The 24,778-nt window shown below is 46.3% G+C and overlaps 1 protein-coding gene across 17 annotated transcripts in view; it reads right to left on the reverse strand.

The window, feature by feature from the left end:
• The window catches only part of ACSL1 (acyl-CoA synthetase long chain family member 1), a 64,866-nt gene that overhangs the window by 29,420 nt on the left and 10,668 nt on the right, over positions 1–24,778 (reverse strand). For 12 of the 17 annotated variants that reach the window (XM_086380006.1, XM_086380012.1, XM_086379999.1 and 9 more), the window contains 2 exons: positions 14,601–14,827; positions 47–161 (listed from right to left, as the gene is read on the reverse strand). In XM_086380006.1, coding sequence (XP_086236132.1) covers positions 47–161; positions 14,601–14,798 — 313 coding nt within the window. In that variant the 5' untranslated portion in view covers positions 14,799–14,827. Of the gene's footprint in view, positions 1–46; positions 162–14,600; positions 14,828–16,491; positions 16,526–19,686; positions 19,945–24,778 lie in introns of those variants that run through there. The other 5 variants (XM_086380008.1, XM_086380013.1, XM_086380000.1 and 2 more) reach the window with 3 other exon arrangements.

Consider the following 24,778-nt stretch of genomic DNA (forward strand, 5'->3'; position numbering starts at 1 on the left):
GCAAAAACCTGAAGCACTAGTTGCACAGATTCAGGCCGATGCTTACTGGACACGTGTAAGCCCCTCTGGAAACCTTCGTATAACGTTCTGACGTCATCGTAGAAATACACCAGGGGCTCGTCACTGTCCAGGAGCGTGGATCTCCGGGCACCATCACTGCCCTGGGAAAAAAGACAGACAGACAGAAGGTCTGAAAAAAGGATTAAAAAGAATATGTCTACCGTGCACGCCCTCAATCCCCTCCAGGGCCTGGGAGGGGTGAGTGTTTGCTGCATGGACTCCAGGGCCGGATGCGCTGGCGTCTGACATAAATCCTCCCCCTGAGATGAGTGCCGGCTTCAGAGAAGCAAGGCTGGGCCCATGTCCGTCCAGGAAGAAAGAAAGAAGAAAGAAAGACAGTGCTAAGTCGTCTCCGACTCTTGTGATTCCAAGAACTGTAGCCCGCCAGGCTCCCCTGTCCAAGGGATTCTCCAGGCAAGAATACTGAAGTGGGTTGCCATTCCCTTCTCCAGGGGATCTTCCTGAACCAGGAATTGAACCCAGGTCCCCCGTATTGCAGGCAGATGCTTTACTGACTAAGCTACACAGGAAGCCCGTCCAGGACCCCTGGGAAAAGGAAGTGATGGAGGGAAAGGATAAGGAGCCCAAAGGGCTCACAGACTTATAAGCATTGGTCTTGTCAGACGAGGCTGAGGAGTCTGAGGACTGGAAACCAAACCCTTGGACACAAGCGTGACGATTCTCAAACCATAGCCACTGGCAGATAAAGGACTGATTCTGTCCGGTCTTGGGGAAATGACACACCACCATTCAGTTTTACTTTCATCACCTTATCTATATTCTTTTGGAGATCATGTCTACTGTTTTTCCTCTTTGCTAACTACCCTGTAATCTGTTAGGAACTTCAGTTTCCCATGCAGCATCTACTAGTTACCATCATCAGCTATAAAATGTATGGATGTGTATGGACTCCTCATCCCTACATGACCGGAGGGACTCCACGGAGTACAGGCTGAGCAGAGGAGCACCAAGGGAGCTGGAATGGAGAAAGAGGAGAAGCTTGGAATCTACAGGGCACTGGCTCACCCCAGAGCCGAAGTCCTAGGAGGACGGGCAGGGGAACACCTGGGCCTCATGGGGAAAGCAGTTAGCAAACCCTTCACCAGATCTACTGAGTTGGAAACTCTGGGGGTGTGATCCAGCAGTCCGCCTTTCAGCCAGCCCTTCAGGGATCCGGTGCACCACTTGGACGCATTATGGTCCCAAATTAAGCCTTCCCTGGTGACTCAGTGGTAAAGAATCTGCCTGCTAATGCAGGAGATGTGGGAGACCCAGGTTCAATCCCTGGGTTGGAAAGATTCCCTGGAGAAGGAAATGGCAAATATTCCACTCCAATATTCCTGCCTGGGAAATCCCATGGACAGAGGAGCCTTGGCGTGCTATACAGTCCATGGGGGTGGCAAAGAGTTGGATACGACTAAGTGACTGAATAATAACACCATGGTCCCCAATAGGGAAGTGGTGAAAATCAGGGTAATTCCTAGAAGGAAATCTACAAGGAAGGTGATCAGTGTGCGGAACACAATGGAGACAGACCAGCTGACGTGGGCCTGATGAGGGCAGGGCAAGTCAAGTCTGAGCGGGAGGCACTAAGCGCTAATGACCGGGATTTGGCAGGTTACTGAAAGCAGGAGGACAAGAGCGCATCGGAGGCCTGTGAGAATAGCAGTTCCAGTCTATCCAAAATCAAACACTAGGACTTAGGGGTAGGTTTGAGAGAAGAGATTAAGTTTGCATGCTTAATCATTCAGTCGTGTCTCACTCCTTGCGACCCTCTGGACGGCAACCCACCAGGCTCCTCTGTCCGTGGGATTTTTCAGGCAAGAATACTGGAGTGGGTTGCCATTTCCTTCTCCTCCTCCAGGGGATCTTTCCAACCCAGGGGTTGAACCTGTGTCTCCTGTGTCTCCTGCACTGCAGGCAGATTCTTTACCTGCTGAGCCATCAAGGAAGCCCAAAACAGATTAAGTTTAGCTTTGAATATATGCAGACTCTATCTCTTCAAGACAGCAGGTCAACTCCCCAGTTCCTACTTGGAGAATCACTGCTCTTGAGTATCATTTTATAACAACTTTTGCTAAATAACTCTGGTTACACTACCGTTCTGGTGATATACGAACTTCAGGACTTTGAAGGTAAAGTCTTCAGGACTGTTTGGTAAAACAGTCAACTCAAAGTTAAAGAAGTTAATCACATCCCAAATAAAGCCATCCTATTCAAAAAGTAACCCGAGGACAAAATATTTATTACTATTCTAATTAGAAATCAGAATAAATAGCAAAAGTTTAGAGATGAAGCAGTAAATGAATTCTATGCCAAAAAGGTATAGGTGAAAACGCTGGGTGATAGGTCACATTATCAATTAATTGTAAGGCATACTCTGTAATTTCAGGAAAAGGGGTGAATGAAATGGGAGTGGGGGAGACCAAGCAATAAAGTCTGTGTTTTGAAAACCGTTGCTCTGTGATGATCAGTTCAGTTCAGTCGCTCAGTTGTATCTGATGCTTTGTGACCCCGTGGACTGCAGCACACCAGGCTTCCCTGTCCATCACAAACTCCCAGAGTTTACTCAAACTCATGTCCATTGAATCGGTGATGCCATCCAACCATCTCATCCTCTGTTGTCCCCTTCTCCTCCCGCCTTCAATCTTCCCCAGCATCAGGGTCTTTTCAAATGAGTCAGTTCTTCACATCAGGTGGCCAAAGTATTGGAGTTTCAGCTTCAGCATCAGTCCTTCCAATGAATATTCAGGACTGATTTCCTTTAGGATTTCCTTTAGCATGGACTGGTGATGATGATGATCACACATGCCCATAAGAAATCATTTTTGATGTGCATGTACCACCATTCTTCTTGAATTAAAGTCCTGTCCATAAACACTGAGCACTGGCAACCTTGGTGACACCTGCAAAAGTGTGGGCTTGCACAGCTACAACAGCGAGGGCTCAAATGTCTGTATGTACTACAAAATTGAGCCGTTTCAAGGGCAGGGCATTTAACTACTGGGTTATCCAAGTACATGCAGCTATTTTTAGGAACACCTACTTAAATGAAGAAATATTTTATATCTGGCCCCTTTGGACTTCTGCCATATCCTACAGGTCTGGTGTAGAGGTGTGGGTTTCAGCTGTGCTCAAGAAATAGGGAGAGGGATGCAGACACCCTGTGTGTAATGTGCAGGAAATCACCAGTAAGACTGAGTCACGGAGAACTACGGGTCTTTTATTTCCTCTTTAATGGGGTTCTACAGTTTTTCCAGTATTTTTAAAAAAAGGAGTGAGTCAGTGTGTAGTGACCACACTACAGTCAAATCAGCGGTCACGAGGTTATTTGGCTGTACAAGCAAAGGTTCCTCTAGAGGTCAGTCTCCCCACGTGGCTGAGTTAGGAAATAAAAGTTCAAGTTCCCCTCGAGGGCAGTGAGGACAGGACCACAGTGAACCATCTGTGAACCAATGGTTCCCAGGACTAGAACTCTGGCCAGTATTTGAGGAAAAGGAACACCTTGATGGGGAGAGTCATTTTGCATCACTTCCTTATTTAAATGCAAAAGCAGATGATTACATCCTTGAGAATTTCTCTGGGATAGAAAGGCCTGAGCTTTATGAACTGTGGTCCCATTTATCTTGATCTAGAAAATAGACAACTATGCTGTGAAAGTGCTGCACTCAATATGCCAGCAAATTGGGAAAACTCAGCAGTGGCCACGGGACTGGAAAAGGTCAGGTTTCCTTCCAATTCCAAAGACAGGCAATGCCAAAGAATGCTCAAACTACTGCACAATTGCACTCATCTCACATGCTAGTAAAGTAATGCTCAAAATTCTCCAAGCCAGGCTTCAGCAATACATGAACCGTGAACTTCCTGATGTTCAAGCTGGTTTTAGAAAAGGCAGAGGAACCAGAGATCAAATTGCCAACATCCGCTGGATCATGGAAAAAGCAAGAGAGTTCCAGAAAAACATCTATTTCTGCCTTACTGACTATGCCAAAGCCTTTGACTGTGTGGATGACAATAAACTGTGGAAAATTCTTCAAGAGATGGGACTACCAGACCACCTGACCTGCCTCTTGAGAAACCTATATGCAGGTCAGGAAGCAACAGTTAGAACTGGACATGGAACAACAGACTGGTTCCAAATAGGAAAAGGAGTACATCAAGGCTGTATATTGTCACCCTGCTTATTCAACTTCTATGCAGAGTACATCATGAGAAACGCTGGACTGGAAGAAACACAAGCTGGAATCAAGATTGCCGGGAGAAATATCAATAACCTCAGATATGCAGATGACACCACCCTTATGGCAGAAAGTGAAGAGGAACTAAAAAGCCTCTTGAGGAAAGTGAAAGTAGAGAGTGAAAAAGTTGGCTTAAAGCTCAACATTCAGAAAACGAAGATCATGGCATCCGGTCCCATCACTTCATGGGAAATAGATGGGGAAACAGTGTCAGACTTTATTTTTCTGGGCTCCAAAACCACTGCAGATGGTGACTGCAGCCATGAAATTAAAAGACACTTACTCCTTGGAAGGAAAGTTATGACCAACCTAGAGAGCATATTCAAAAGCAGAGACATTACTTTGCCAACAAAGGTCCGTCTAGTCAAGGCTATGGTTTTTCCTGTGGTCATGTATGGATGTGAGAGTTGGACTGTGAAGAAGGCTGAGTGCCGAAGAATTGATGCTTTTGAACTGTGGTGTTGGAAAGACTCTTGAGAGTCCCTTGGAGTGCAAGGAGATCCAACCAGTCCATTCTAAAGGAGATCAACCCTGGGATTTCTTTGGAATGAATGATGCTAAAGCTGAAACTCCAGTACTTTGGCCACCTCATGCGAAGAGTTGACTCATTGGAAAAGACTCTGATGCTGGGAGGGATTGGGGGCAAGAGGAGAAGGGGACGACAGAGGATGAGATGGCTGGATGGCATCACTGACTCGATGGATGTGAGTCTGAGTAAACTCCGGGAGTTGGTGATGGACAGGGAGGCCTGGTGTGCTGCGATTCATGGGGGTCACAAAGAGTTGGACACGACTGAGCGGCTGATCTGATCTGATCTGATCTGACAGGCCCTAACAGTCAAGCACCCACTATGTTACTACTACGGTTTATTCCCTCTAAGGAGAGGGCTAGACAGTGGGAGGGATGGGGGAGGGAAAGGAAGAGAAAGCAGAGAGGGGTCAGGGAGAGCCGATAATGGCTAAAGAGACAGCTGATGACTTGGCTGGGCTTAAATGTCTCATCCATCTCTAGGAAGGAAAGCAGCAGGTGAAACTATGGTCCTTGGGGGAGAAAATGACTCCCCCCACCCTGCCCCACCAAGCATGTAGCTTTCCCATGCATCTTATTTACCCAGGCCACCATCACCTACCACCTTTTATGAACAGGCACAAAGAGGCTTTTCCAATCTAGGGACCTAGACGCACCTCTGGCCATGGGTTCTCCCCTCAGTAACACGGGATCTCTGACAGAACAAACTAGGTCTTTATTCAAGACCAGCCAACAGGTGATGCTCCCAACCAGATCTTTCAGGATAATGAACAGGGAATTTTAAAAGTATTAATAGCTAGACTCCTCCACTATGCTAACATAAATGCAACCACATAACTACGAACCCTCAGGTTCACTACCAACGCTCCACCATTGAACCAGCCAGCTTCCCGAGGTCCTCCACACCCAGTGAGTGAAGGGGCAGAAGCACCAATTACAGTGGGTGCTAGGTATCGAAATGTGAGCACAGGAGAGATGGAAGCAAGGGAGTATTCACTTTGCAGATGAGAAAACAGACAGACAGATGGTGGGGAGGCCTCCCTGTCTCATTCCCACGTCTAAAATGCAGTGGAGCAAGCTTCAAACCAGCCTGAGGGACTTGCCCACACACGGTCCACCTCCATCTTGGAGGATTCCGGCCGGAGCCCGGTGGGCAACTGGGGGTCTGGCTCTCCATCGCTCTCCTCTAACCCTCAGAAGGCGCTTCCTTGTCCACCCTCCCTCCCTAGCTCGCTCTCCAGTTTCCAACTTCCTGAGCTGCTCCTGTCCCCATGGGAGGACCTGCCCTGGGGGTGAGGGAGGCTGTACTTAGCAAACCAGTTCTGTGCCACCAAACTCAGGGCAAGCTCCTCACCAGAGCAAACCAGCCAATCCCTCAAGGGAAAAATAGCTCCCTCCCACCTCTGTGGATGGGGAGAGAGTTGAGTCACAAATTCAAATCCCCTGCCTGTAGCATCTCCAAGTGCCTGCCACTTGGAACGTTCAAGGCACTAGCTCATAGTCTGAAGGAAATAGGTCTGTTCCCTTACTTGCTCGGCCTTTTAGACGCTGTCAAGGAAGGGTTTTTGCTGAGAGCCTCACAAAGGCCTATCTCTGCCAGTGTTTTTCACTCCACAGGAGTGGACCCCGCTTGTGGGGGAGGCTATTTTTAAACTTCGAAAAAAATTACAGCACACATTTCCATTGGGTATGTATACACATGGTCCCTGCTTCACTAAGCCCATGAGAATCGTCTGTGCAAAATCAAATCGTGTCTTCAGGCTTGTTTTACCATATGTATTCCCAGAGAGTAACTTGAGCCTTTCTTCCTGGCTGAAGGGAAGCTGGAAATTAAAAAAAAAAAAAAAAATCTGACATAATTGCTGGGGACCAGCCCCAGCTGATCCAGGGTATTCGAAGGAGAGACGGCCTAGGCGACTATTTATATGCTAATTAGAGATATAAAGAATAATAGAATGAGGATAGCTCAGTAGGAAAATTCAGTGGAGAAAAGAGGCTGAGTAGCTTGGTTTACACGGGAGACCAATAAAACTTCAAGACAAGAAGTTTGCACCACTTACGTAGGCCGCAGGCGCCCTCTCGAATAGCGGAAGGTGCCTCACCCTAGACACCTTCTCGAGTGGGTCTTAGAAGCCCAGGCATAATTAGTAAGCGTGGTGGGTTCCGCGCTCCAGATGGAGACTCAGCTGGAAGTTAAAGGGAAGAATGACATGGGGAGACCAAGCGTTGGTGAGCAAGGCCCGTAGCTTTATTTTCAACAGGGGCTTATATACCCTAAGTTACACATAGAGGATAATAGGGGATGCAAAGTCAGCAGTCTTTGATTCTTATCAAAAACCAGGGTTTCTTTCCTGCAAATTTATCGTATACAAATGGTTTAGGTGATTTACATCATCTTCTGGCCAGAAGGCCTATTAACATTTTATGACTCTTGACAAGGACTTATCAACAAAGACTTATTTTCTCTAAGAGTAATTATTTTAAGGTTTGGCGCCATCTTCCAAAGATAAAATTGCATTCCTATAGGTCGGATGTGTAATGGGTTTACAACAAAGGAAAGAATTTATTACCTGAAGGGTCTAAAGTTACTAACACCAAGGCCACTATTTATTTTTTCTATATACCAACTATTAATTAATACATATTCAAGGATACAATTTAGGGGATGTGAAAACTTGGCAACAAACATTGACTCATCAATGAAATCCTTTACTAGTCTTATTCTGACAGTTTCTAATTCTCTGAGAGGCTCTAAGCTATTTGAATATCTTAAGCTTCCCGTGCCTCTCGAGGCTGGGAGACTGTAAACAATCGTATGCATAGCTGCAGGAGTCCGGGTAAACTTGTCAGGAGAGTTAGAGAGCCATCTGAGGGGTTTGGATTTAAACACTCCTAATTGCCCAGGAACTTTATTAATTGGAGCTGTAAGTTAACTCTTTGACAGAGAGAGCGAGATGGTGGTAGGGGACAGCCCCCAGTAAAGTCAGAGGTGAGAGCACAAAGCAATAAAGTAGGCAGACTCTGGTTTTTTTTGGGGGGTAGATGCTAGAGAATATCCGGGCGGACTCCTGAGGCTCGATCCCGCCTTTGCGTATGCCGAGCCTCCTTCCTCATGACCTTTGTCTCGAGTGGAATGCCTCACCGGCTCCCGGCACATAATCACCATTCTTTCTTTGAATTCCTAAAGGCAGCTCCTTAATACTCTGGAGGTCTATCGTTGGCACAAAGATGAGACCCTCTGCCTTCAGTTCTCTGGGACTCCCGCCCCTCACCTCACGGCTCATCCCACCCAGACACTGCGGCCCCCTGACCAACTCAGTGCTTCTACGCCTGCTTCAAATCACCGGCCACTCTCCAGCGAGCAGACACGTCTAACCACACTAGAAACTAGTTAGGTTTCCACTAAATAGTTTCATTAAGAAGTACTAGTTAGCAAGGTTTTTCATAGCTGTTATTAAGAAGCCCACTAAGTTTTAGAAACAATGCTGAGATTAACTTCAGGTATAAAAACACTCCCAGAAAAACATTTCTCATCAAATCCACTCCCTCCCAGCCATCTCTTCATCCCACCCTCTGTGCCCCAACTGCTAGGACAGCTGGCGGAAAATATGCTCAGATGTTGTGATGTTTCCTGAAAACGTGCATGAAAATCTTCTGAAAACCACAGCAGCAAAGTCGCCAGGGATGAGGTTGAAGGATTTATCTCTGTCCACTCTTTACCTGACCACACGCACAGCCATACAGCAGGGAAGAACCAGCTGAGGGGTAAAAGGACTAGAGCCTGCAGTCACAGGAGGCAAGTGAGCGAGCATCAGTGCCCACACAGGTTTACACAAGGACTGCTGACAGATACGAAGCCAGAGCCTCAAACCCAGAGATTCTTCCGAGGTCTCACACACCCTGCTAGCCGGCTGTTCTCGGGCTTCCGGGGGTGAGAGTGATGCTCATGTTCATGTTCCTATTTACTGTACAAATGACTGCAGGGACGAGACTGCCCCTGTTCTCCCTCCCTTCCTCCCACTTGAGGGCCTGGCTCACACTCGTCAGGCTAATTATGCCCCTTGCAGATGGCCCTGCCAGTCCTCCACGAGCCCACGGGGCTGGTGGCAGTGGTGTGAGTGATCCCACCATCTGGCCGCACCTGCCCTTCCTGGGCAGCCTTCCCCCTGCTCCCCTGCAGCTTCCCCAAAGGCTGGTCCCGACCCGGCCGCCTCCCATCCTGCCCAACTCAACAAACTGCTCAAGCCCCCTCCACTCTGGTCCAGAAGGCATTGTCATTCTTGATGTGGTTTTTTTTTTTTTTTTTCCAGCTTTGGTAAGGTATAAATGACATGGTGGCAGTTTATTCACTAACTTGTATCCAACTCTTTGCAACCCCATGGATTACAGCCTACCAGGTTCCTCCGTCCATGGAACTCTCCAGGCAAGAATACTGGAGTGGCTTGCCATTACTGGAGAAGATCCTTCTCCAGGTGATCTTCTTGACCCAGGGATCAAACCTGCATCACTGCAGGCAAATTCTTTACCAACTGAGCCACCAGGGAGTTCAGTAATTGATATATTTCATATTTTAAAATCTTTTTTGGTAGGGACACCTAAGTTCTACTCTCTCAGCAAATTTCAATTATGCGATACAGTGTTATCAGCTTCACCTCATCATACGTTAGATCCTCAGACCTTATTCCTCTGACAGCTGACAGCTTGAACCCTTTCACCCACCTCTCCCTGTTTCCTCCAGCACCACCCTCAAGCCCTGACAACCACCATTCTACTCACGGGTTCTAGGAGTTCAACTCTTTTTTTGGGGGGCACTGTCATCACCCCTTCATCTCCATAAGTCCAGAGTGAGAACTTCATACAAACTTTTAAACAATGCTCTCTTCTTGTGCAGAAACTGCTTTGTCAGTTTGCAAGTGGGTCTTTACACCCATGCCTGTGTGACAGTGTGATTCTATTGGCTACGGGGGAAATCCTACTCAGCGACAGTCTCACAGGTACCTGTACACACAGACTAGGAGCGCCATCCCTTGTCACAGTGGCCCCGGCCTGAGGTTTGTCTGGATAACCCATGGCATCCAGAAGGCCTCAGTGGATGGGAACTTTTGAATTTCAAAGCCTTGCAATTTACTGAGCATGGCTTCCAGGGGTTTGGTGTGCTCCATTTAGGTTGCTTCCTTCAAGTTCTTCTCTGACGAGGAACCATGGTTCTAGTTTCATGGCATGAAAATAAGTCACTCATGTGACTCTTAGGAAGGACCTCTCCACGGCAGTCCTCCCTGCTGGGCCGTCCACTCCGCAAGGGCAGCAGCCTCTTCCTCCTGTGTCCTGTGAGCACCATGAACTTGCTGAACGAATGCCAGTGAATGCCAGTTTCATGCCTACTCTCTGTGAGCAGGGAGAACTGAATCCAGAGGGTCACAGCCTCCGTACTCAACTTTTTAGCAGCACAGGATTCAAATACTAATGTAAGTTCCTCACCATACAAACCCCAACACATGAATGCTTAAATCTCAACCTTTCACGTGAAAGAGTCACCCAGCCAACAAGTGACCTGGATGTCATGAGGTCATTTGGAGTTAAGTCATCCAACAGGGAGATAAGTTATACCCAATGAACTTGTTCTGCCTACTAAAAGAGGTGAACACACACTAAGCCAAGGCCTGGTAACAAGTTTAAACAGTGACTCTTAAGTTATTACCAGAGGTACAGTTTTATTTTTGGCCGCACTGTGTGGCTTGCTGGATCTTAGTTCCCCATCCAGGGGTTGAACCTGAGGCCCCTGCAGTGAAAACGTGGAGTCCTAACCACTGGACCGCCAGGGAAGTCTCCCTTGAGGTACATTTTTAAAACAAGTTCTGATATTCTTCAAATGAAGCCTTTAAAAGGCTAAGGACTGGAAGGTGTAAAAAAGTTTTTACTTGCTATGATTTATTCCCTTATTTCACTCTATTACAATCCCCTGGCAGGCCTCAAAAAACTTCCTGACTTCATTTAAGAAGATAGTCATCTCAATGCCTATAGGACATTGCAGGAACTCACAGACTGGTTCTGCCACCTCCTTCTGCAATGGCAATGGTTCTCATCAATACTTTGCAATTGGTTTGTTGCCTAACCCCCTTAAACTCTGGCCCACAACCCCTTCAGCAACTAGTTCTGCTGTGACCTGGCTCAGGGAAGGCAGGAGTCAACAGGACCCACTTGGACTGCTGCTGCCCAGGTTCTGCCAGTCCTCTGTCCCTCCCCTAGTCCTCACCTCCACCCCGTCCTCGACAGTTTCTGATCCTACATCCAACTTGGGTGGGGAACCCCAGACTCCATTTCTTATCTGACCTGCCCCTTTTCCGCCTTCCATTTCTGCCACTGCCTTTGCCTGCAAATCCATTTTCAGAAGAGTCTGCTCCCGGGTTCAGAAGGTCTAGCCACTGGCTCATCAAATTTATCTACATGAACGGAAAACTTCCTTATTTACTCTGCTTTATCCTCTCCTCACACCCTCCTCCCATCCCCAAACAAAGAATCTTAGTTAAAATACGTAACTTTCAACCACTGTTAGGAGGCAGCATAACAGAGTTTCAGATCTTCCTCTTACTATGTGGTATAATTTCACCTGGGTGGGCTCCCATTGTTCTCCCATCTCTAAAATGCGAGAGTTTAAAGAGAAGAGCTTTAGGGAAAAAGAAACCCAACATTTACTGAACACTTCTCTTGGGCTCAGTTGATCTCTGCCTGTATCTACGCAGCCTCTCAACGTGGTGGGAGGGAAGGCCCTGGTCGTTTCTCTTCTCCAGATGAGGAATCTGAAGGTCAGGCTGGATGAGCCTGCCCAAGGCTACCTGGCCCTTAGCAGAGCAGACCGGGTTAGCCTCAGCTACATCCCCCTGCTTCTCTGGTCCTTTCCGGCTCCGACACACTCTCCTATGCCCTAGAACAGCAACCACCACGGCCTGGGCCCTGACCAGTCCCCCTGGGTTTCTGGTCACTCGAGAAAAGACTGTTTTCACGAGGGGAACATGGGGACCTCAATTTCAGAGAAGACTTTTGTGGTTGTTTTAGTCACTAAGTTGTGTTTGGCTTTTGCAACCTCAGGGACTGTAGCCACCCAGGCTCCTCTGTCTATGGGATTTCCCAGGCAAGAACACTGGAGTGGGTTGCCATTTCCTCCAGCATATCTTTCCCACCCAGGGCTCGAACCCAAGTCTCCTGAATTGGCAGGCAGATTCTTTACCACTGAGCCACCTGGGAAGCCCAGAGAACAGGTTGAAACCAGAAAACTCCCTTATCACTCGAGTGTGATTAAAAAATAATAATAAAACAGACGAATACAGAAAAACTTGCTTCCATGCTCTGCTCAAAGTTATGGGGAAAAGCAGAGAAATCTGTGGAAGAGTTCTTCCTGGACTTGCACTGTTGCAGCTGGGGGCTGCACCCCAGACAGGAAACAGCTCTCTAAACAGGGTCCTGATCAAATCAGGCTCCAAAATTTAAGAGAGACTTTTGGGATTCTGTGGCCAACTCCAGCTTCTCTGTCCCCTTCTATAGCTCGTGTCTGCATTCTCTTTCTGGCACAAGTCTGTAGCACGGGTGCTAACATCTTCTTTATTATCCTGATTTGTAAAAGGAAATTTTAGAAACTTATTTAGAACTTCTGTGCTGCTGCTTTAAAAAAAAAAATGGTGTAATTGGGAAACAGCTAGTGTGGATAATGATAAGATGCAGCCAAACCCAAAAGGGCAGATTCTTCTCATTTTAATAGCCACGTGAAGTTTACGGAAAGAGGAGGGTGAAAAAACTGTTCATGTGACATGGGAGGGGGTGTGAGAACGGGGTTGTGCAAATGGTGCTTACTTGACTTTAAAGTATGAACAAAGCAAGAAGACTTTAATCTGGTGATCAGCCCCTATGACAGCCTAAGATAGACAGGCTCTGGACTAATACTTAATGAATTAAGCTCCTACTGCTGCCATGGAAGCCCATATGACAATGCTAGCAATATATAAGCATCTATAATTATTAAGTGTCATAACTCCCAAGCTAATCTTAAGTTCAATATTTTAAGTTCTTTTTTAGAAATGCAAAGCAAATTTTGTACCTCTTCCTAAGACCTACACGTTCTGAAAATCAGAGCTAAATCTACTATTCCTATAAAGAGCAAAGTCAGGAAGCCCCTATACCAAGTTGTAGAATTTGAGATTTTAATTTTCTTTCTATTTATCTGAAGTTTCAAATTGTTCTCTAAAGAAGATGCATGATTATTTTAAAAAGGCTCATTGACTTTACGCTAAGCTGGAACTTAAAAAACACATTGCCTCTCCAATTTCTCATACAATAAGAATTTGGCTTTTTTACTTTTTACAGTTACTGCTAAATTATAAATATCTTAAATTTGCACTTGCCAAGGACTGTTTTCCTAGTGATGGCAATGCTACTATGAGATACCGGGTCCTCTGCCAGAAGAGAAGAGATGCCAGAAACTCCACACACACTAGGAAAAATTAAATTCTTCTCACGATTGGTATACGATTAGCTGTTGTGAAATACCAAGTTCATCTGCTAACTAGAAATGAAGTACAAAGTCAACTTGCCTCAGCAATAGTTCATTCTATTTTTACATTTTGGCATGAATTAGACTGATATTTTCTATATATTTTAAGAGTTTCACATGAATGAATCCAAGAGACAGTCTGAAATTAAAGAAGCGAAACCCTTTAAATAACAAAAAGGTATTAATCAGGCACGGGTTTATTTGGAAGGACACACTTTCCCCCTCATGGCCAACAGCCTGGGTTGGGGGGCGGGGGGAGGGGTGCGGGTGACCTTTCACCACATAGCTAAAGGTAAATGAGGTGATTCTGTCTTTCACAATGTTCTTTTGCAAGTCATAAGTCCTGAAAATGAAATCTGACTTGGGGAGGGGAAAGCAGGAAACGTCAAAGCAGAGCAGGTGAAGAGTCAAAGCATCTGTGAACGCCAGGCTGCTTCATCTTTGCTGCTGACCTTTGAAGGGATGCGCAAGGAGAGGAAGGTAGAGTGGGCGCACTGAGAAAAGAATCCTTCTGGAAGAACCTTTAGACTGCCCTCTCATCCCATCCAGGAAGCCCTAATTATGGAACATCACTCACTGCCTAGATTTTTACAACAATGAGAGCATGACCTTTCGTTCGCCCAAGTTAAACGGCAACCACGGTACTGAACTCGACTTCTTGTTGAAGTCCTTGTTTGACGGCTTGTTGGATGTCCTTGTTTTTTCTCGCCCATCCTAAATTCTGTGGCTCCATTATTCCTGAAGGCTCCTAGACTGGCCTCATTCTACCATTACTAGAAATGCCCGAGTCCCTTTCAACCTCTGCATGATGTTCTCCAGGTATCAGACAATCACAGGTGAAATCCTTCTTTCTCTAACAACTGACAGCCCTCTTCTTGGCTGAGGGAGGGGACCCTGTGCTTGCCTTCTCCCCTCTCAGGGCCCTCTGGGCAAAGCGCACTGCCCAGCGGTGGGCAGAAGAAGCCCCATGCAATTTGGGGATGAGCCTCTGCTCCGTGTGTAACGTGGGCAGACACCTAACCAGCACCACCACGTGCATCCCTCTGCCCTATATTTTGACCTCTTCCTCTCATCGCTGCTGAAGTTCTGTCTGGGGAGCACATTTCAGTTTGCAAAGTGCCCTGGAAAACAAATATTTGCTTGGGATTGTGATCCTGCTGGATGTCACCATGATGGGGCCTAGAAACTGGGGAGAGAGGCGGGAAACCTGGGGGCGGCCAGGTTCCACTTACCGGCACCTCCACTGACTGCATGGCCAGGTCGCATGGAGGCTTCAGGGCCCGTGGCCGCGTGGCGTACCAGAAGGTGGTGAGCGCTGCGAACGCGCCGAAGCCCATGAGCGTATTGGTTGGAAGGGTGCGCACGTACTGCCGGAAGTCAAGCAGCTCTGGCAGCCGAAAGTACTGGAACAGCTCGTGGGCTTGCATCATCCTGGGCTGGCAGCGTCCTAAGCCACAGTCTGTGGGAGAGAAAAAGGTCATGTTCATTCCAGGGAGGAGGGATGCTGTGACAAACTCCCCAAGGCTGATGACCATCAACTTGATGGTTGGCTCATCAACGGGGGCATTAGAGCCACGGGCTGATGGCTCAGGCCGTCTTCTCCTGGCTGGCAAATCTCACTTTTCTAAAAGCACTTTAGGAATTCATTTTACTCTGTTGGCTTGTGTAAAGTTCTCATTATCCCCATTCAAAAGACTTAGCCACTCAGAATTCTTGCTGTAAAATGTTAACATAAGGGGCATGAGTTACCATTTTCTTGTCTTACATTTTCTCCCTGTTCTCTGCCACCTGATCAAATACACTCAACTCTCATTATCAAGGCAGATGGGGAGAAGGACAAAGAGGCAGACACATGCCCAAACCACCCGAGGGCCATCAGTTTTCACGTCTTCTCACAAAATGCAGCACAAGCTCCCCAGCTGGTGAAACAGGTCATGCTGGGTTTCAGGGTGTGTGTGGGGTGTCTCTCACCTTCCCCACACTCTTTGTAGCATAAAAGCAGCCACGTAGATGTAGGGGAAACTGGAATCAGTTATCCTGATAAAACAGTGTCTTTTATATTCCTCAAGCTATTACAGCTAAATAATAAAAGGGTGTGCATAAATATCTAGAGAGATTCATTCAGCAACTATCTAGAGAGATTACAGAATAGTATTTGAAAGAAAGTGTAAAATAGTACTTAAGATTCCAGATTCTAGAGCCAAATCCTGCCTCCCTGGTTCATTTGCTGAATAACTGGGGACAAATCACTCCCCTCTCTGTCCTCAGTCTCTTCATCAGTAAAAACAGCACCTATCTCATAGGGCTTTTATGGTTCACATAAAGAATTTAGAATGGTGCAAGGCATCACAATGAGTTCAATTAAGCTGAGCATTATTATTATTTCCTCTACTAATATTCTATATTTCTCCTGCATGAGGAACAATAAGAGATACAGGTAATAAAAACTGACACTTATCTACAAGGAGTTTACATGCAAAATTAAGAAGCCAAAATACACAGAAGAAAATCAGATGAACAGCCACACACACACACACACATATATAGAAAAGCCTCTAACTGAATATTATAGACAATTTATATACATATAATGATATAAAAAATTAATGTGCAGTACAGAGAACAAATAATAATTCTAATTAAAAAATGATTGATCAGTAACTACTCTCAAGTATGTCTGGCACACATATGGCAGGAAATCCTAGTAAACTATCTGAAAGACTTCTCAGAAAACTCCCCTGTAATGCGGTAAGTGGTAACCTTTATCATAAATTCAGACAGTATGTTTGAGCTCCTTACTATATGTTCTTTTAAATAGCTAGGTCCCAAGACTGAAAGTAGTTTTTCTCCCCCTCAGATACAGAAATCCTCTTCAAATTTAAATCTATATTATTGTATAAATATCTTCACAGTCACAGAATACCAAGAACTTTCCCTGGCCATCAGTACTTCTAGAAGGCAATGTCACAGCCAGCCTTGTGCTCCCACAGCCTGGGGCAGGCGTACAGAAAAGACACACACATATACACAGACACAGACAATTTCTAGCTTTAACACGACAACAGAGAAGAAGCAGGTTAAGTGCATTTCTTCAGGTCACCACTGCGGAGAGAACGCACTCACCGTCTGTGCCACCGACAGCTGACTGCTGGGTGACACACCAACCTCAGAAAGGGACCAGGACACGGGGGTGGGGGCGGGGCTAGGGGTGTACGCGCTCAGCCGTTGCCTGCACAGCCTGCCAAGGTCTCTCCGGGCATTCGTCACATGCCCAGTCCTGTGCTGCTGCCCACTGGGCTAAAGGTAACTAGCAGACAAAATCCATACGTGACTTCTCAGGAGAACAGACGGTGGAGGGTGGGCCAATGAGAAGCTGGGAGCAGTCACCCCACTGCTCCACCCATGGGCAGGGACAAGCATCAGTTAGTGTCACTGCTGGTGCCAGTTCCAAAGGCAGACACTGGTTTCTTTCTGCTCGCCTCCCCAGTCAAGAGAGACAATGGGCATATTTAAGAAACAAAACAAAACACTGAAATGAATGATCAAATGCTGGGTGGTCATGTCAAACAGACATGAGACAGATCAAGAAAGGAACTGATTGTCAGCCGTACACTGACAGCAGATTTCTTCTAGATGAATTCATAGCTCGGACTGACCTACCCCAGCCATTCACCAAATGTGAGCATCTAGTGTAGGCTAAGGGCTGGAAGACGGTGCCCATGACCTGGTCAGGGCTCTCAATGGGTTAACCAGCTATTGGGGGAGACTGTTGTTGTTCAGTCACCAAGTCGTGTCCGACTCTTTGTGACCCCGTGGACTGCAGCACGCCAGGCTTCCCTGTCCCTCACCATCTCCCGGAGTCTGCCCAAGTTCAAGTGAGGGAGATACAAACTTTAAAAAAAGCAGTTATCTGTTTGCAGGTGGGGTGTTAGCACTGTTAAGATCCAGTGATCAGGGAAGACCCCTCTGAGGAGAGGGTGTTGACACCGAGACTTTAAAGATAGGCAGACAGAGTCCAGGTCCTAGTAGCCCCAAGTGGTTAGATTTCATAAACAGTATTGCAATTCCACGGATGCACAGAAACATTATGCATAAAATGTGCATACCTCCTTTTCCCTCTAATCATTCTGGCTGTCTTCATCATCCATGGCACTTCAAGTTTATTACACACATCCCTGCCCTTCCCTCCTGTCTCCCCAAAGTCCCTGAAATAATTTTCATTATTTCATGTGAATTTACAGGAGTTGTTCAACAGACTCTCAGCCCTGTGAGAGAATATTAAATCATCCCCCCATAAAACAAACACTGTCATAAACAAGTGATTAACTTTTTTATCTTAAGCATCGGTAATAGCCAAGCTACAAGTAGCCGGCATTGTACTAAAAAAGAAATAAGTCTATTTCTAGAAATAAATCTAGGAAAGAAAACTTAAAAACAAACAAACAAACAAAACAGAAAACTGCTGATTCAGTAGCATCCCTGCAAAAACTTTTTACTAGGTACTAATCTGTAAGGCTAAGGAGTTAAATCCAGCTAAACTCTTTATCTTTACAGGGTGATGACAACAAGGTTATCGTTGCTGTTCAGTCACTTAATCATGTCCGACTCTTTGCGACCCCATGACCTGCATCACACCAGGCTTTTCTGTCCTTCACCATCTCCTGGAGCTTGCTCAAACTCATGTCCATTGACTTGGTGATGTGATCCAACCATCTCATCCTCTGTCACCCCCTTCTCCTCTTGCCCTCAGTCTTTCCCAGCATCCGGGTCTTTTTCCAATGAGCTGGCTCTTCACATCAGGTGACCAAAGTATTGGAGCTTCAGTATCAGTTTAATTCCCACTTCTTAGATGGCAGCTAGGTAAAAAGGTGCAAATCAACTCTGCTGAACAAACTGGCTAACGTCGTACATGGGAAAACTATAGTCCACGCAATGAAGAACAAACCCAATATCTCATACAGGACCACGTAAGGAACAACTCTTAAATGTGAATGGGGGGCATTATAAATCATTTCCCTTCTGATTAACTACTTTTAAGGAAAAAGCTTTTAGGCTATTTAGAAATGGAGGCAGACCTACATGCAAAGAAAATTGCCTACAATAAATAGCCTTTAAATGCTCAAGGTGAACACAAACACCAGGCTTTAAAAAGTTGCATCAGGTCTTCTATAAGTATCACAAGACACACGTACTAGTCAACAAGTGGTAGTAAAATAAACAAAACCCAGATTTTATTACTGTTCCAACGGTGCTTTAGCTGGAATAGTTTCCTTAATTTTTTTGAAAAGCAAATTTCTACATCATCATCTCAGGAAGTTTTTATAGCCAGGCTATATACTCATGGTACTGCTTGCTAAGAACATGATTTAATCAGCTTAAAGGCTTAAGCAGCCAGTATTTCTTGATGACACGGGACTAGTGACAGCCTGCCTCTCCTGTAAAGCTACTCCCACAGCTACAGAATGTGAGCTTGCTCAGTTGAGTCTCTCGACTCTCCTATAGAGCTGGAGTCTAACACTACGGATGGCAGGGAGCATCCCAAGGGTGGCAAAAACCTGGCAGGAGCTCAACACAAAGAACCAGAGTGAAGGACGCCTTCAAATAGATGGAAACAGATGTAGAGGCAGGGGAATCAAAACCGACTGCATGACTGTCGAAAAACACAAGTCCTAGTATCCAGCTGCCTGAACTTTGGGAAAAAGAGATAAACCACACAGTATCAATTTTGTGTTTTGGAAAGGTTTTCACGTCGTGTGTCTTATCTAAACATCACAATATAAAATCTGATGAGGAAACTGAGGCTGGACATTTCCAAGGCTTCCCAAAGGTATCTCCCAAGACGTGGACACCAGCCCAACTACATTCACACTTTTTCCTCGACAGGATTCATTCTTACCCTCTGCTGGGCAGCTGACTCTCTCTACTCAGGACATGCACACTCTTCTGTGCACCTGGGGCTCACAAGGTCCCTGCAGTCCACGCCCCAGGTTAGGAATCATGACAGCAGGCAGCCTCTACAGATCCCTCCAGAACATACATGCCACGGTATTATCAATAGGAGAGCTCAGCGTCTGAAATCCATTGCACCCTCCATGTCCCTCAGAGCTGCTAGCATCTTCCCCCTTCACCCCCAGCCTCGGAGCATGCGGGTTCAAGACCCACTGTACACAAAGGTTCACCTCTTACCATTCTATTTGCACCAGGAAAAGAGTGGCTCAGGGTCACTTTCTGTGTGACTCACAAGAGCATCGTTTTCTAAGGACACACACACACACACACACACACACAGCTCCGGTGATTCTGCAAACAGATACTTACATTAGCATTTTATTTCCTTTGTGTCATTTATAAACCCCCAAAATGAGTGAGGTGGATGTTTCTCTCCTTCTAAAGGTCCTCAAGCTTTCATCCAGTTGAGCAACAGCGGTTTGACGGACTACTTCACCAAGAATGCAGCCCTCCAACAAGCCCACATAAATAGCACCCTTGCCCGGGCAGCGGCAAACGAGGAAGTCCTGACATCTCGCCTTAAAGCAGCAGGCCGAGCTGGCAAGACACTGCCGTTCCTTGCTCCACCTCCTCCCCTGCACAATAGGCTCTTTACAGAGCCCTGAAAGCACCCTCTTTGTCTGGCACTAGCTGGGCAGAGCTGGGCCTCGGGAGCAACAAGAGAGCAGCGGCCAGGCCGTGTGCTGTTCTTTCAACGGGCCTCTCCAAACCCACTGGATTCTTGCTCCTTAACCCTGGCTGGCAAAGTACCTAAAGCTAGGTTTGCTTAAACCATCCCCTCTGGAGCTAAATGAGCAGTCGGGCTCTCCATAGAGAGAGGAGCTACAGAAGCTCCACAGTGGTGCCAAAGTCCATAGGCCCAACCTCATTCGACGCGGGAATTTCTGACCATGGTCACTGCCCTAGGACCATCTCCTCATCCTGAGTATGAGCCACAGAAGGACCACCTGGGTCACTGCAGGACCCCGGACACACAGAACAAGTAGTTCCATGGGAATTTATCCACATCTGCTGCCTTGGGGCTTTCCCTCCCAAGGAAGCAAAGAACACCTTAAACCCGCTGAATTTTCACTAAAGTGATTCCGTGGCTCCCCAGGTCAATTTCCAAAAAGATTTTAAAAGGAGAAAGGGAACAGAGATGCTCTATGTTTTGAAAGCTGATTTAATGAAATAGCTGAGGCAAGTTGAATAATTCTATACTCAACCATTCTCTGTTCACCTTCTTAAAGTTGTCCAAGAGTGGGACACACAGCTTTCCCAGGCAAGTTTAGGGCTAGACTGATTTTTTTTAACCCATAAGACTAGAGCCAGGCCTCACCCATTCACATTGGCCACAGGTCACCACTACCACATATGCCCCCAAATAAAGAAATTCCAAATATAACGTGCCCCACTGGAACGGATATATTTTGGGGGATTGGTCAAATGTCTACTTATAACAGTCTCTCTATTACACATATTTTTAAGTCATCCAACAATATACATTACTTTATAAATATCTGTTGTTTTCCTATTCACATTTCATGAATTCAAGGTCTTTGAACGTGCTTTTCCCAATAGGGTCTCTGGAAACCCCAAAGCCATTTTTTGAGGATTAAAGTTTTCTATAGCATATCTTCACAGTTTTCTCTTCCATTTAAGCTGGTTGAATGGAAGCATTTCTTGAAGTTCTATCTGCAGCTACCACTGCAAAAATTCTCCTAAGTTACAGGAATATAATTTGTATATTAGGACAGTTTAAAAAAAAAAAATTTGTCCTACAGGTCCATATTCATATAACTAGACCAAACATGTCACTGCTTTTTACAAAAATATCCAACACTTGCCTTTATAAAGCCCAGCTCCCAGAAGTAATTACCTAGCCAGTGTTCAATTTCTTTGCCTTAGCCTTTTATAAAAACCCAAAACTTGGACTGCTGCAGTCCATGGGGTCATACCACTGAGCAACTGAACGGACTAACTGAAGACCTGGATTGGCAGGGCTGGCTTCAAGATTGGGTGTCCCCCTCCACAACTGACATTGTTCAAAATAGCATCCAAGAGAGCATTCCAAAATGGAAAAGCCTTAGTAAGACTCTAAAAGAGGACTGAAAGAGAGTTTGGGGAAACCTCGCCTTCTCTGGGGCAGGGATCTGCCAAAATCTTGCAACCCCATTCATGAAGCTTGAAGCAAACTGCATAACAATGGTATAGATAATAAATAGAGAATAATGAGGTGGCTTAAGTAAGAGCCAAAAAAAAAAAAACCAGACTTTTTCTGGGGGAGCTGCGTGCAGAGGCAAGAAATGAGTGTGGTCTAACTTCAGACAGAAACAGGATGATGAGAAGTGACTCCCCACCTCACCTCTAGGATTTGGGGAAGTTAATCTGGAACGAATGACAGGGGTGAGTCACACAGCAGAAGGGAAGGTACACCTTCGGGGAAATCAGCATGAGATGACAACGTCTGTGAGGCCGCTGTTAGCTAAGCACGCGCCTTGTGTCAGGCCGGTGCTGAGCAGTTACCCGTGACAGCGTGCTTAAGGCTCCTAAGAGTCTTCATTGCACGGAGTCATTACCATCAACGGAAAGATCAGAAGACAGAGCAGGGAAGTTCAAGTCCCCGCCCAGCTCCACACAAGAACAGGACCAGAGCCCGAGCCAAGGGCAAGGCCGCTGCACCTAGAGAGGCAAGTGCACGCGGTGAGATTCAAAGCCAGACGAAGGTGGGACACAACACAGAGGACAATAAACAGCCAGGGGCTTTCAAAAGTTGGGGTGTGACTCCCAGTGTGAAGGGACAAACGGGGCTTGAGCACAGTCGAATACTCTTCAGCCTTTACAAAAGGAGGAAATTCTGATACACGCCAAGACGTGAGCGAACCCTGAAAGTGCTATGCCAAGTAAAAGAAGTCAGACACAGAAGGACAAATGGTGTATGATCCTGCTTATACAAGGGCCCGAAAATAGGCAAATTCACAGAGACACAAATAGAGGCTACCCGGGGTAGGGTGGGTGGGAGTTAACTGCTCCACAGGTACAGTGTCTGTTTCGGATGATGAGAAATTCTGGAGCTAGAACATGGTAATGGTTACACAACACTGGGAATGTACTTAATGCCTCCGAACCGTATACTTAATGGTGGTTTAAAATGGTATATATTATATTTTATCAGAAATTTTTTAAAATCTTAATCACTTACAAAAATACTGACCAGGATTTAGTAACTAAGTGGATATAAATGAAAAAAAAAAGGGGGGGAAGGAATTGGAAGGCTGAGTTTTTGAGCCCGGAGGATGATGGTAGAACCATGAAGTGGAGGGAAGGCTGCAGGGGTCTGCAGGGCCCTCACGGACGGTCTGTCCTTTCTGCGTGCTCCTCTGGGCTCCCCTGCTGATTGCATAGAGGCACAGGTCCTGCTGCTCATCACTTCCATTCCTCCTCTGAGCTCCTCCCTTTCTGGCACCTCAAAACCCAAGGTTCAAAACCCCTCCACACCGGCTCCATGGTCCCCCTCACCTACAGCTCTGCTCCCTGGTCCTGCCATAAGATGCCCAGTTCCTACCCAAATAGGCCAGAGGCTGCTTCCCTGAGAAAATTCTTACAGAACCCGCTCAGTCAGAAGCAGCGAGTCCTTCCTCTGAATTCCAGGCATGCTTTAGTTCCAGCCCTCGTGTGGTCCTCAGCACCTGGGTTGTGCTTCTGGTGGGTGTAGGCTCCCCATGGGGAGATGCTCCCCCTCCTGGTGGGGTGTCACCCCGGCCCACCTGTCTCAAGAGGCCCTTGCATGGTGCCCTGTCTAGAATAGGTGACACTTCCTGAGTCACGAACAACTCTGTGATTCTGCCTGGTTCTCTGCTGCAAGCCCCAGAAGATGTATCATATACACAGAGCTGCGATTCTCCAAAGACAAAAGGGGGTATTCAAGGTATTTTCAAACTTCAGCCTCCTCCCTCAGCAGCCACGCTGCTTGTGTGAGTGAGGGCCCTGGGAGGAAGCAGCACCTTCCAGAGGACGTGGAGGCAAAGAGACACACAAGAGGGCAAGCCACCCCTGACACGCGGCCTTAATACATTCTCCTTCCCAACTCAAACTTATGCATGATGTCACCCCATGGTTATCTAAAGCAATCATCTCCACTTCTCCTTCGCAGAAATTTAGACATCCATTCACACAATAGTGTGATTGTGCTGTTATTGTTCAGTTGCTCAGTCGTGTCCGACTTTTTGCAACCCCATGGACTGCAGCACGCCAGGTTTCCCTGTCCTCCGCCATCTCCTAGAGCTTGCTCAAACTCATGTCCATTGAGCCAGTGATGCCATCCAACCATCTCATCCTCTGTCGTGCCCTTCTCCTCCGGCCTTCAATCTTTCCCAGCATCAGGGTCTTTTCCAGTGAGTTGGCTCTTCAAATCAGGTGGCCAAAGTATTTGAGCTTCAGCTTCAGCACCGGTCCTTCCAATGAATATTCAGGGTTGATTTCCTTTAGGATTAACTGGTTTGATCTCCTTGCAGTCCAAGGGACTCTCAAGAGTCTTCTCCAACAACACAGTTCAAAATCATCAGTTCTTTGGCACTCAGCCTTCTTTATGGTCCAACTCTGACATCCATACATGGCTACTGGAAAAACCATAGTTCTGACTAGATGGACCTTTGTCGGCAAAGTAATGTGTCTGCTTTTTAATATGCTGTCTAGGTTTGTCATAGCTTTTCTTCCAAGGAGCAAGCATCTTTTAGTTTCATGCTTGCAGTCACCATCTGCAGTGATTCTGGAGCCCAAGAAAATAAAATCTGTCACTGTTTCCCCATCTATTTGCCATGAAGTGATGGGACCTGATGCCAGGATCTTCATTTTTTGAATGCTGAGTTTTAAGCCAGATTTTTCACTCTTCTCTTTCACCTTCATCAAGAGGCCCTTTAGTTCCTCTTCACTTTCTGCCATAAGGGTGGCATCACCTGTGTATCTGAGGTTATTGATATTTCTCCTGGCAATCTTGATTCCAGCTTGTGTTTCATCTAGCACAGCATTTCACATGATGTACTCTGTATAGAAGTTAAATAAACAGAGTGACAATATATAGTCTTGAGGTTCTCCTTTCCCTATTAGGAACCAGTCTGTTGTTCCATGTCTGGTTCTAACTGTTGCTTCTTGACCTATATACAGGTTTCTCGGGAGGTAGGTAAGGTGGTCTGGTATTTCCATCTCTTTAAGAATTTTCCACAGTTTGTTGTGATCCACACTGTCAAACACTTTGGCATCGTCAATGAAGCAGATGTTTTTGTGGAATTCTCTTGCTTTGTAGGTTAGTGTAAAACAAATCAAGGCTGCCCATGGGGAAGGCAAGAGCACAAAGGCCTCTCTTAAGTAGAACAGCCAATGCCAGAGGAAAGTCTTGAGTCCAGAGCCTGACCCTAGGGCTGGC

The sequence above is a fragment of the Bos grunniens genome, chromosome 27 (assembly GCF_055505025.1).
Source record: "Bos grunniens cultivar Pamir isolate PY7600 chromosome 27, Bosgru_T2T1.0, whole genome shotgun sequence".
Taxonomy (NCBI): Eukaryota; Metazoa; Chordata; class Mammalia; order Artiodactyla; family Bovidae; genus Bos; species Bos grunniens.